The following is a 14289-nucleotide window of genomic DNA, read 5'->3' on the forward strand; positions in this document are numbered from 1 at the left end:
TGGCATCAGAAGGGGAGAGTTTTTTACGAAGGCCCAATAGGTCTCTGCCATGTCGGGATTCAGCAGCAGCCACAGGGCGCACACAGCGCTCAGGATCCCAAAGAGGAACTTCATTGTCCTGCGGAAAGACACAAACAGATCCCCGGGCCCACACCAACACCGGATCGGGTCCCCTCCAAGTGCCAGTAGAAAGATCCTTCCATCGCACCAGAGGATGATTTGCAACAGGAGCCCTCCAGTGCTTATCTGCAGCAGATACTCCAGCAGAATCCACCGATAAAAATTTTAAAATATATAAAACAAGGGAAAGAATAGAATGTGGAGAGCAGAGATGAGCCTCTAGCTCCCCCCTTTTTACTTTAGAAATATATGTTTTTAAGGTACGATGGCAGCGTTCTACTATAGCCTGTCCTTGAGGATTATAAGGAATACCAGTCTTATTAACAATAGAAAAGTCTTGGCAGAATTTTGAAAATCCCGTACTGCTGTAGGCAGGACCATTATCAGTCTTTATGCATTTTGGTACTCCCATGTAAGCAAAAGCATGAAGGCAATGATTCTTAACATCCTTAACCTTTTCCCCTGAATGAGCAGAAGCAAAAATTAGAGAAGAATATGTATCAATAGACACATGGACATATTGTAATTTTCCAAAGGAAGGCACGTGTGTGACGTCCATCTGCCACACATGATTAGGTAAAAGTCCTCGGGGATTAACTCCCAAATGAGGAACAGGTAAAAATTCAACACAAATAGGACATGATTTAACTATCTGGATGGCTTGTTCCTGGGTTATGCCTGTGTGATGACGAAGAGATCCAGCATTAAGATGATAACGTTGATGCAACTGAGTAGCCTTATCAAAGGCAGAACAAACTAATGTGACAGCCATAGAGTAATGGCATCAGCCCTCTGATTACCTTCACTTAGAGGTCCAGGCAATTGAGTGTGAGCTCTAATATGGCCCACATAAAGGTTATGTGAGCGGGACCATATTAGTCCTTGCACTTGCAATAAATATTCATGAATGGGAGAAATGGACGGTATGTAGGCTGTTGTCTCTAAAGGCATAATGGCATGTGCCACATATTGACTATCAGTATAAATATTTACACTCTCATCAGAAAACATCTGTAAAGCAAGCAACAGCGCCTGTACCTCTGCCATCTGGGCAGAAGTGCCCTGAACTTTCATTCTCTTCACTATGTTACCAGAAACCACCACAGCAAAACCACGTGAAGTGCCATCAGTAAATACTACATGGGCCTGAGGAATAAGAGTCATCTGTACTATCTTGGGAAATATAACAGGATGCAATTAAAAAAATGACACACATCATTGGAGGGGTAGTGAGTATCAAACCGACCCTGCATGGAGCATGTCAATATGGTCCAATCATTATCATTAGCTTGCAACCATGCTATTTGAGACTGGGTGTATGGGGTCACCACAATATCTGGCTCCTTACCAAAAGTTTGAACACTGATCTTGATTCCCTTAAATATAATCTGAGCAACAGCCTGTGGATAAGGAGTAATGGTTTTTGCTGGAGAAGCTGGGGAATGTACCCATAGAATAGGACCTGTTTGCCAAAACACTCCAGTAGGTGAATGAGTAAAACAAAATATTCATGACCTAAATAATGATAGGGAAAAGATACCTGTACCTTTTCTGGGGCAATCTGTAAATTAGCCAGGCTAAGAACCTCTTGTAAATTAGAAAAGGCATCAAACAAGTTTTTTATCTTTAGCAGCCATTAATATATCATCCATGTAGTGAATTATATAAACATCTGGAAAAGCTTTTCGAATTGGAGCTAGGGCCAAAGACACATAAATTTGACATATAGTTGGGCTATTGGCCATTCCTTGAGGCAATACCGCCCACTGATATCTCTGATAAGGTTCTCTAAGATTTTCTGAAGGAACACTAACAGCAAAGCGAGGACTGTCCTCAGAATGCAAAGGAATGGTGAAGAAACAATCCCTCAAGTCAACCACAATTAAATGCCAATGTTTAGGAATTGCCACAGGAGCAGGCAAGCCAGGCTGTGTTGCTCCCATGAGAAGCATGGTTTTATTTACAGCTCTAAGATCCTGTAATAGCCTCCATTTTCCTAACTTCTTTTTAATAACAAATATAGGTGAGTTCCAAGGCGAAGTGGAAGGAATGATATGACCAGCATCTAACTGTTCCTTAACTAATGTGTTCGCAGCCTCCAATTTTTCTTTAGTAAGGGGCCACTGTTCAACCCATACAGGGTCATCACTTTTCCAAGTGATTTTTATTGGTTGTATAATCGAAGGCTGCTGCGCAGTGACCCCTATGGAAAAGACACTAATCCTCTTGTATCCCCAGGACCTCTAGTGACAGTTTTTGTCTGCCATAGGGAGTGGGTCTCCTTGTAACATTTTTCCTAAGCCTCTGCCTGGGCAGTAGCCCTGACTTTTTAGTATCTGTTGTACAGGCTGTGTATTAAGCACTGCTCCCATGCCGCCTAACACATCTCGTCCCCACAAGTTCACTGGAATGTCAGGTAGCACAAAGGATTGAAAAGTTCCTGCATGACCTTCCTCATCCTTCCAATTTAAAAGTAGCCTGCTCTGCAATGGCATCTGAGCTGTGCCGATACCTTGTAGGTTAGAGATGGAATTCTTAAGGGGCCAATTGGGATCTCAGGATTCTTGTGAAATTATAGATATATCCAGCACCAGAATCCAATTATCTTTCAATCTCAATCCCATATAATTTTGTTTTTAATTTAGGCTGTTTATCATTGATAACTGTTTGTCAAAACATCTTTTCTCCTGTACTTTCAAAACCTCCAGTTCTACATATAGGCGCCATTTTGCCTTTAAAATATGAAAGCAATAATAATTGAGCAATTCTATCACCAGCTTCTATTTCTATGGTCCTTTTTACATATGCCAATTATAAAAGCATTAAATACAATCTCTATGATTTGAAAAGGTAACTTTAGGTAATACTCTGGAGTATTTTTATAAAATCTTAAGAAGAGGATCCTTTTTTATAAATTCCAAGTAACACATTAATGCAAATATCCAATTCTTTTTTTTTTTTTGGTTTTTCGAGACAGGGTTTCTCTGTGTAGCTTTGTGCCTTTTCCTGGAACTCACTTGGTAGCCCAGGCTGGCCTCGAACTCACAGAGATCCACCTGGCTCTGCCTCCCGAGTGCTGGGATTAAAGGCGTGCGCCACCACCGCCCGGCTGCAAATATCCAATTCTTAACAATGTGGACCAAACAATTTACCTGTATCTTATTTACTGGAAAAATAATTTTGTAACCTCTTTATCAGTAAGAGATTATTATTTATTGGTTTATCTTAGCAACATTGTTTAATAAGCTAACAACCCAATCCATTTCAGGTGTTATATTTCTAGAGAATTAAACCAAGAATTTCTAGAAAGCAACTTAAATTGCAGAACCAAATTTTCAGTAATGATCAACAGACAAGAACACACCTAATATATAGTTCAAAATTATGAATCTTGTTCCTTTAGTTTATCTACCATGAGAATCAAACATTTATCTAAACATTTATTAAGACAATCAAAAGAACAAAACATCCTTTATTCACACAGCATTGACTTAGCATTCAATGTCCTGACTGAAACCATTTTTCATCAGAAGTTAGGCCCGTTTAAACTTTTAGGCGCTAGTCCCTTCCCGGGCCTCTGCTCACTTGGCAGGAGCTGAAGCTGCGGCTTAGCTTTGGCTCCGCCCAGTGCTCAGGCTCTAGTGCCCGTGCCTGGGCTCTAGTGCTGGTGCCCGGCCGGGCCACGCTCCATCGCAGCTCCAACTCCCACCGGCGCTATCTCTTGCATGCCTTTGTCCGCCGCTACCGCCACTGGGTGCGCGCCCCGCACACACAAACTCAAGTTTAAACTTCCTACTCCCATGAAGGGACTACCTAACAATAATGAGTTATTCCCGCCATAAGGGAAAAACACAAAAACATTTCCCACGAAGGGATCCTAAATATTGAATTATTCCCATTCTGAGGGAAAAATAAAAAACATTTGAACCAGAATAAGCAAACAGACAGCCAAACTTCTAACCTCTGGGCTCGCTTGCTGTTCAGCCAGCAGCAATGAGGCCCACCTGCCGATTCTTTGTAATTCAGATGCTGCCGCTCTGTGCTGGCAGGCAGAAAGAGCTCAGAGTTTCAGCTATCCTGAAAATTCTATAATTGGAAAGAGACTTTTCTTCCTCCATTACCACTGGGAAGAGGCTTTTCTCTTTCCTTCATCCTTCCTCTACAGGGCCCCAATCTTTAGGCCTAGTTTCAAAAAATTTTTCCCCTTTTTACCGGGAAAATCCTTTTTTCTTGATTAAAATTTTTTCTCCCTTTTCTAATGGGAAATTTCCTTTCCTTCCCTCTTCTCTTTTGGGAAGATTTCCTTTTTTATTTAAAATCTTTAGCTGTCTTGCCCTTTCTTAATTTCGGTGCCTTCCTGCTTCAACAGTCCAATCAACTGACTGTGAGCTAGCTGCACCCATTTCAATTCACCCTTATCTTTTCTTTTTTCTTTAAATTGCTGGCCAGCCTTACCTTTCGGGTGTCCATCAGCTTGTCCCTTCTTTCTCGGATCTCGGTAGGAACCTCCATTTGTAGGGATAACGCCCGCGCTATCACCACCCGTTCACCATGTCCGAGCGAGGGGCTGTGGATTAAAAAATAAGGGACAAGAGACAGCGAGTCATTCGCCACGGCTGAATGCTGAATGCCAGCCGAATGCCGTTTATTGAAAGAGGGAGGAAACCTTAAATACAGGCTTACAGCACAATGGCGGATCCCCGGAGGGCAGAAGTTTGCTACATTTTTGCATCTAAGCTGTTTACACCAAATGCAGGATACAGGAACAAAGAACCTCCGGTAGAATGTTAGGTGAGAAGGAAACCGGCAGGGAATCTGAATAGGGAGGACATCTGGTCAAGGTCGGCAAGCAAGGCGGCTGCCACTCACAGTGGGGGGCCAGGGCCCACACTCAGTGAGTCTAAAATCAAATTCAAAGTCCACCAGCAACCTCTACTTCTATTTTTAAAACATATCACATCTGGTTTTCAATGTGGCCAAAGCGCTGGAGTCAGCTACTATCAACCCCCTTACCCTGAGCTTCTGATACACATTACACTTCAAATAAATTACTGGGCTGTACTTTTTTTTTTTTTTTCTATGCAGAGAGTAGCAGAAACATGGAGTTGCTGGAGTGTTTAGTGTTCTCTGCATTCATGTCAGCAGCTTTCTATTGCAAACACTTGGGACCTTAGCCGCTGGAATGTGTTCAGTTTACACATAGCAACAAGCTGACAACTTGGAGCATCCCTCAACCAACGACCGGAGTCTACATACTCCAGCTTTCCTCCATTTCCCAGGTATATCAGCTTGCCAGTGGGAATCTCCTTACTGACCTTGAACCAGGTTTCTTGTTTTCCATATCCCAGCTGGTGTTTTCTGGTATGACCTACTACATAGACCACTTTCACTGAAGTGTTTCAGAATGTGCTTAGGACAGAACTCATCCTGAAATAGGAATATAATCATTTCTTTGTCTCTGGGTTTCCAGGCTGCTTTCAGCTTTTCATTATCACAGGTATGAGCTTTTCTCCTGCCTTTTATCCACTGTGAAACTGCTGTCGTGTTCATGAGTGTACGCGTCCTCATCTTTAGGAAATATCAACAACACTTAAGTCTGACAATGGTGAGATCGTCACACATCACAATTTTTGCCTGTTTTCCCTCCTTTCTAGTGGGAAGTTTACCTCTGGGTGTGCTGACTGGCCACTTCAATTTCTCCTTTAAACAGCTCGTTTCTTTTCCTGACCGAACCCCTGAGTCCCACGAGCTCTGGAGACGGGTAGCTTTCAGGTTATGTTCATTGTGAGAAAGCCGCACTGTTTTCTTCTGATGTGCAACTTTTCTGTAGAACTGACCCCTTCTGTTCTGTGTGGCGTGTCCTCCCTCCCTTGATGGGAGACTTGGAAAATCACTTTTACTCTTAGTGCTCTGTACCCTCATTTTCCTGTTGAAAACAGAGTCTGTGACTGAATAGCTTAAGTAATTTTGTATGAAATACAGTTTCCAAAAATCCTAATCATAATAACACATATATGCTGTATACATAATAAATAAATAAATCTTTAAAAAAAACAGATAAAAGGCAATAAACATAAGTCTAGGCTTAAAGAACTGTGCTGTGGGATGTTCTGTATGGCAAATGTGTTGCTGATTAGTCAATAAATAAAACACTGATTGGCCATTGGCTAGGCAGGAAGTGTAGGCGGGCCAAGGAGGAGAATAAAGCTGGGAAGTAGAAGACTGAGTCAGAGAGACACTGCCAGCCGCCATGATGACAAACAGCATGTGAAGATGCCGGTAAGCCACGAGCCATGTGGCAAGGTATAGATTAATGGAAATGGATTAATTTAAGCTGTAAGAACAGTTAGCAAGAAGCCTGCCACGGCCATACAGTTTGTAAGCAATGTAAGTCTCTGTGTTTACTTGTTTGGGTCTGAGCGGCTGTGGGACTGGCAGGTGAGAGAGATTTGTCCTGACTGTGGGCCAGGCAGGAAAACTCCAGCTACAAACTAACACTTTCCTTTGGATTCTCTTTTTGTGTGTGATGTGTATGTACTTGTTGGGGTGTGTGCATGTGTGCATGTGTGGAGGCCTGAGGCTAATATGAGGTATCTTCTATGGTTCTCTACCTCACTTTTTGAGTCAGCAACTCTCACTGTACTGGGAACTAACTGGGCCAGTCTGGTTTGCCAATGAACTGCCAGTCTTTCCCTTCCCCCACTATTGTTGGGGTTACAAACATATGCCACTGCACTTGGCATTTTACACAGGCACCAGGGATCCAAACTATTACAAAACCCTCTTCCTGAAGAGACATGGACAAATGCCTACTAACCCAATATAGAAAGCCAAAGGAAGGATACCACCAAAATTCAACTTGGTGAACCATTGAGTTTTATTGGGCTTACTTACAGAAGCAGAAATGACTCAAAGACAGTTGCATCACCAAAAGCCCACACCAGCATGGGTGACAGCTCATGAAATCTGGAAACCTGTAGTGCATTATACAACCTACAGGCAGCTCAACAGGTTGGGGCGTCCTTTCCGGGTAGTTCAGTAGATCTAAACCTCTTTCAGACAGTTTCACTGGTCTCTGCTCTTCCAGGAGGCTCAGCTGTTCTTCTACATAGCCCAGCTTGTCTCAGTGTCCCTGGACAATCACTGCTTATATGTGCTTGGGAAGGGTGGGGTCTAGTGTGCCTGGTCAGATTCAGGAACTTCCTAAACCCTTTCGAGTTGCTTGCTTCCTGAATTTAAGGAACTTCCTAGCAGAACAGACTGTTTCACCTCCCCTTAGACTATCCTCTAGTTTCACTTCCTCTATATTATCTTGTTTCAAAACAGCTTTCAAGATAGGTTTTAATTTTAGAGGAAACTGATGCATAACACAAACTCAGTTCCCATGCTTTATAGGAACTAATTCAGCTGTCCCCCTGGCTCCTTGAGTTCAGCAATTTGTTCATGATTATCAGGTAGTATTTCTGGGTTCAAACCTAGAATATTATGAAACTGAATTGACTACATTCAAAAGACTGTATCTATAGTATGGGTTAACTAAAACTAAGAAACACCCCACTGCTTTGTAATGTAATTATAACTAAAAAAAAAAAAAATTTGAATGGTGGTACCTTACACACTAGTGGACGATTATTAAATGAAAACACAGGTCACTAAATGAATGAATTAAATGAATCTCAGTGCAAGGTACGAGACACCTCATTAGGAGCAATTGGTTATGGAGGCTCCCCAAACAACACAGGCTATTGCCATTGCTCTTGGCTTGGTCACCACAGCTAGACGGCAAGCCCCTATTGCTGAAGGCACAGCACACTGTGGTCGCAGGACAGGGAGAAATCAATCTGGAGCTGACTTGCAAGCTTCCTCCTTCCTGGACAGCCTTCACAGTGCCGGGTGTTATGCAAATCACCAGGGGAGAAAAGTCATTCATGGACTTACCAAGTGGTAGGCCCCGCATGTTACACTACTAACCTACTGGTGCAGTCATGGCATGACTATCATGGTAACCAACTGCTTTCTAGTCGGATCTGAGGGCCCGCTCCACAGGAGAGCAATCACATGTATGGTACCGTAAACCTGGTCAAATGCCCATGGCTGTGGGATTCATGGGCTCCGAAGGGGAACCTACTATTGTTGTTTGCTAAATGGATAGGTTTTCAAAGTGCCTTCTAAATATCTGGGTTTATAGCCCGGGTTAGTGCTGCTCATAACTCCAGTCAGAGCAAAAGTTTGGCAGTGGACAGCAGTCAGCATAGAGACTCATAACGGAACAAAGAAAATAAATGATTGCTTAATATTCAGTTCTGAATAGACCATTTATGTCAACAACCCTGTCTAAGGCTCAGGGAACATTGGGGAAGATGTGCTGGAGAGAATGAAAGGCCTGAAGGAGGAAGAGTGCTGTATATATAATGCCGTCTTCTGGACAGCACACGGCCATTACACTCCCAAGCTCACAGCAGCTCTGGCTATCTGCAGATCAATATGGTTATCTGCAGATCAATCCAGTAAATAGTCCAGCATGGATTAGGAGAGGCTCATGAGGCTCCATCCACAGTTGAAGAGCTATTGGCAACTGATGGCGGCTGGGTGTGTGTAGGTGTGGCCACTGCAGGCTGCCCATGATCCATACACCTAGGATCATGAAGAACACCTTAACTGTTTTCAGTGGGTTAGGAAAAACAAAAATGAGGATATGAAGGCAGTGGAGGGAGAGGGAGTGGGGATTTGGATCTACATATATGAAACTGTCAAGTGAAAGATAAAAAAATTCTTTAAAAAAAAAGATTGTATTAATTAACAAGGCAGGTCTGAAAATACTATCTTTTTTTGACCTGATGATATAAGCCCTGCTGAGATGATAAGAAAGGCATTTTAATTCTCATTTTTTTTCATTTTCATAAAGTTTAGTTTCTAACTTATTAATTTTCATTTCAAGCAATATCCATTCTCAATTCATTATCTCTGAATTCTTAACAGTAGCTATTATGCTTGCTATTAGTTCTTTTTTTTTTTTTTTTTTTTTTTTGAGAAAGCAGCCTATTCTTGTTCTGTCGCTGAAACACCCCTTGGAATCTCACTCACTGAAGATGAGAAACGGAGAGATTCAGTGTTTCAGACCTTACATAATCTTCCACCTGCTCCCTTCTCCATGGAACACAATGGAGAACTCAATTTACCGATTTTCTGTCTGAGTGAACAGAACTTTGCCGAGAGTGTGATGTGCACAGAATAATTCAGTCTCTACTTTGATCTAATTTTCTTTTAAAGTCTGAGTTCCAGCTCTGCTGTTTAAAACCCATTTCCACCCTTTGGACTTATCTGTCTAGCTCCTATCTCTCTGAGCCCCCACATGAGCTGATGCTCTCAAGGGCTCTCTCTCTTTGGGGTCTTCTCTTGTACACACACTACCCTATGCATCTTCCAGGGAGCCACCTGAGGCCACGTGGGCGGGGCATTGAGACCTTTACAGAAAGCAGGGTTTCTTCAAGTATATTTAATATAACCTGGTTAGATTAATGGAAATGAAAACATATTGTATAGAATTATACAGGGGCTGGGGTGTGGCTTAGTAGCACAGCATTTACCCAGCATGCACAGGGCCCCGGGTTCCAGCTTCAGCAACTCAAAACAAACACTTTCCCCCAACTAACCCCCAAAGAAAGAATCACTCATAGATCCAAAGTCAACAGAAGTCCATGGCCTTGTAAGAAGGAGTAATTTTAGGAGGAAAGCAGGAGAGCTTCAAGTCAACCAGCGAGCACCTTCCTGTTAGCCTTTCTTTTCATAGACTTCAAATTTATACTTGATGCCCTCTTCCTCCTGGACTTCAGAAAGGACACCTGGGTATCTGGAAAAGAAGAAGGTTCATGACTTAGTTCTACACCCACTGAAGGCACAAAATATCTCCCCTGACTTCTCATGCAAGGGCACCCACACTGTGAAGTGAGAAAGGCTTTCCTGCCTTTGGTCACTTCAAAGTGGCAGGCTACTCCCGAGGTGAGTGAATAGCCACATGTACACAGCACACGGCAGCAGAAGAAAACCAGCCAGTCGTGGAAAGCTGGAAATGCACAGCCCCGTATCTTATTCTTTAGTTCTGACTTACATTTTTTCCCTCACAAATGAACCCCAGTTCCTATTTCTCGTCTATCTTTCCACTCTACCAATGAGGTAGGCAATTCCTTAGTAACTTTTTGCAAGTTACAGTTGAAATCACATTTCTAAGAAAAGAAAAACAAATTTATCTACAGCTGCTTAAAACTGAAGTTGAGCCGGGCGGTGGTGGCGCACGCCTTTAATCCCAGCACTCGGGAGGCAGAGCCAGGCGGATCTCTGTGAGTTCGAGGACAGCCTCGGCTACCAAGTGAGTTCCAGGAAAGGCGCAAAGCTACTCAGAGAAACCCTGTCTCGAAAAACCAAAAAAAAAAAAAAAAACTGAAGTTGAAGGGTGGTGGTGCACGCCGTTAGTCCCAGCACTCAGAAGGCAGAGGCAGGCAGATCTCTGAGTTCAAGGCCAGCCTGGTCTACAGAGCGAGTTCTAGGACAGCCAGGGCTACACAGAGAAGCCCTGTCACAACTCCCACCCCCAAAGAAAAGAAAACAACCTGAAACAAACAAAAAGTCACATTTGAGTATTTTGTGTGTGTGTGTGTTTAAAATTCAGCACCAAGCCGGGCGGTGGTGGCGCACGCCTTTAATCCCAGCACTCGGGAGGCAGAGCCAGGCGGATCTCTGTGAGTTCGAGGCCAGCCTGGGCTACCAAGTGAGTCCCAGGAAAGGCGCAAAGCTACACAGAGAAACCCTGTCTCGAAAAAAAAAAAAAAATTCAGCACCAAGACTGTCAGTTACTAAGACAAAAGCAGAGCACCAAAAGGTTCTTTCTAAAGCCAAGAATAATAAAATCTTACATACGACCAGCTGAGTATACTTAGGAGTCATGGTATTAATAGTAATTTTACTGTGAAACTAAGCTTGAACTCTGAACTCGCCTTAAATTTAGTTTCTTTTCTTCTAATATCTTTTGGTCTTTTTAATAATGGTTATAATTATAATCACAATTCTAAACTTTCTTGTTTTTTTTTTTTTTTTTCAAGACAGGGTTTCTCTGTGTAGTTTTGGTGCCTGTCCTGGATCTCGCTCTGTAGACCAGGCTGGCCTTAAACTCACAGAGATCCGCCTGGCTCTGCTTCCCGAGTGCTGCGATTAAAGGTGTGTACCACTGCCACCCGGCTTTCTTGGTTTTGAGATAGGATCTCATTCTGTATCTCAGGCTGGCTTTGAATTTGCAGGCTCCTGAATACTGAGATTATAGTAGTGAACCACTGCCCCAGCTTACTGTCAAACAAACTCTTCCTGAGAACTCTACTTGCACTGTGCGTGCATGAGCACATGTGTTCAAGTATGTGTGGTCTATGTACTCGTTTCTGTGGGGGCCAGAGATGTTTTCCCAACTCTTCCTATTTGCTAATTTTTGCATTGCTGGTACTTTTTAATAGCTGAGCCATCTTCCCAGCCCAGGACTTGGCCTTTAGAGTTCAAGGCTCACAGGAATTGGTGTACTATTTATTGTTAGGCTCCACCCACACATCCTCCTATTTAGAATCCTCAAGCATTAAGAGTCAATAAACAGCAGCTCTGAAATAATGAAGGGCCACAGCAATCTGGAGATGATTCGGTAGGAGCTCTCCGAGGCAAAGAGAATTCTTGAAACAGTTCTTAAGCAAACAAACTCCAACTAAAATAAAATGGGTATCGCACCAGAAGCACAGGCTCTGCTGGAGATTGTGGGCAAGTATGCCAGCATCCTGGAAAGTCAAGAGATGGAGGAGTCAGAAGAGAAAACATCAGTGCACCTAAAATCTACTCCAGGGTGTTCACTGATGAGAGGCAAGGGTCCTAGCTTTGGAACCAACTACCAACTCCTTGATTCCAAGTATGATTACTCCCTCTAGGAATGCCTGTCCCTGTGGGACACCTGCTATGAGGTCTTCACTAGCAGCAACGCTAAAGCTTGTAGCATGCCTTTGAGACTCCATGACTGTGAGGTAAACATCTCTTTTCTACAGTTAGCTTGCCCCAGGCATTCTCCTACAGCGATGAAAACCATGGGCTAGCACAGCTTCTAGGCCCTCCTTTGTCTTACTGATTTATTTTGGAGCTCATTAAACAGAATACCGCTGATATAAAACTTTTGGACCTGCTGGTCTGGTTGAGGCCTCATGAAATTTGAGGCGGAAAAATTTCTTCCGAGCAAGATCAATGAGAGCAGACCTGCCCGGGATGAGACGGACCGGCCTGGTGCTGTGGAAGAGCAACCGCAGAGGCAAAGACTTACAGGAAAAGAAGGTGTGGAAAAACCACCGTTGTGATGCCAGGAACTCGGCTCTTAGGCCTCTGACTAGTGAATGCCTCACCATTCATTTCCTATTCATTCTCTACTCACAGTCTTGCTTTCATCTTTACTTCATTACAGTAGTGATTAAAAAAGCAAAAACTGCATAGTACGGTGTTAATCAAAAATACTGCATTTGAACAGAAAGCTGTATAAACATAAGAGTAATATACTCAGTTAATGGAGACAATGGGGGTCAAAATGAGTGGTAAAGAGTTTGCCACTCAAGTAGGAGGGCCTGAGACCCCACCAAAAAAAACATCAGATGTGGTGGCAAGGGTGTATTTCCAATGCTGTGGAGGTAGAGACAGGAGAAGCTCGGGGTTTGTTGGCCAGCCAGCAATTGAATGAATTCCAGGCAAGGACAGACCAGTCTCAAAGAGGACATGCTGCTGAGGATGGCACCTGAGGGTGACCTCTGGCCTCAGTGTATAACACACACACACACACACACACACACACACACACACACACACACACACACACATGCATACATACACACACACACACACACACACACACACACGCATACACACACACACACACACACGCATACACACACAACCCCTCCCCACATGCACACACACACACATGCACACACACAAGGCTCAAGGATGATTGTGGAAGAGGGGTTGGGAAGAACATAAGAGACAGATTAGTGGCCAGCTGCAGAACAGTTGTGTTTTTGGACATGAGAGGGCTGCGGCACATATGAGCTCACTACTTGACTGCATTAGACCTCTACAAGATCAAGCCAGACAAAGTCTAAGCATGGGTAGGAGAGGAAGCCAAGGTGTCCCATCCCTAGCTGAGGAGCTATTGACCACTAATGGCCGTGTGGGGAGGAAGAGTGAATTTTCTTCAGGGATGTGGCCTCAGAGAGGCTACCCATGCTCCAGTGGTGACTCCACAGTCACGCATACACTGGCTGCATTAAGTGGACTCAGTGAGTTTGAAAAAAAAAAAAAAGACGAAACAAAAAACAAAACAAAACATGAAATTGTGAAGAAATAGTGGTTGGGTGTGTAGGAGAGGAATTAGAAGGGATGAAATAATGTGTGGATTTGATCATTTACTTTTTCTAAAAATTTTTATTTTGGCTTTTTGAGACAGGGTTTCTCCGTGTAGTTTTGGTGCCTGTCCTGGATCTTGCTCTGTAGACCAGGCTGGCCTCGAACTCACAGAGATCCACCTGGCTCTGCCTCCCAAGTGCTGGGATTAAAGGCGTGCGCCACCACCGCCCGGCGATCATTGACTTTTTTAAAACATAAATAAAAACTAAATCCACACACTGTAAACTTCCTGGGGAATGATGGGGAAACAAAGGGGAGTGGAGAATATTAAAGCTCATTTTTGGACATTAGGAGAAACGAGAAGTTTCCCAGTTTATAGAGGCTCAGAGACAAAGGCCCAGAACTGAGCAATGCCCCTATCTTCCAGACAGTGTCCTCACTCGGCTGGCTAGTTTTTATGTCAACACAAGGTGGGGTCACCTGGGAGGTAGGAATCTTAATTGAGAAAATGTCCCCACCAGATTGGTCTGTAGGCAAGTCTGGTTGATAACTTATATGAATGGATCCAGTGGGAGGTGGTACTCATGGGCAGGTGGCCCTGGGGCATATAAGAAAGCAGGCAGATAAGCCTTGAGGAGCAAGCCAGTAGGCAACATCAGTTCCTGCCTCCAGATCCTTCCTTGACTTCTTTTCATGATGGACTGGTACCTGGAAGTATAAGATAAAATAAACCCTTTCTTCCCTGGGTTGCTCTTGGCTATT

The 14289-nt window shown here is 43.5% G+C and overlaps 1 protein-coding gene across 2 annotated transcripts in view; it reads right to left on the reverse strand.

Annotated features, from left to right (window-relative positions):
* Nucleotides 1-6973: 6973 nt before the first annotated feature.
* The window catches only part of Dhfr (dihydrofolate reductase), a 28804-nt gene continuing 21488 nt past the window's right edge, over nt 6974-14289 (reverse strand). For both annotated transcript variants that reach the window (XM_052743596.1, XM_052743595.1), the window contains exon 6: nt 6974-9970. In XM_052743596.1, coding sequence (XP_052599556.1) covers nt 9892-9970 — 79 coding nt within the window. In that variant the 3' untranslated portion in view covers nt 6974-9891. The remainder of the gene's footprint in view (nt 9971-14289) is intronic.

Source organism: Peromyscus californicus, unplaced genomic scaffold, assembly GCF_007827085.1.
Source record: "Peromyscus californicus insignis strain IS unplaced genomic scaffold, ASM782708v3 Scaffold_18__1_contigs__length_77618521, whole genome shotgun sequence".
Classification (NCBI taxonomy): domain Eukaryota; kingdom Metazoa; phylum Chordata; class Mammalia; order Rodentia; family Cricetidae; genus Peromyscus; species Peromyscus californicus.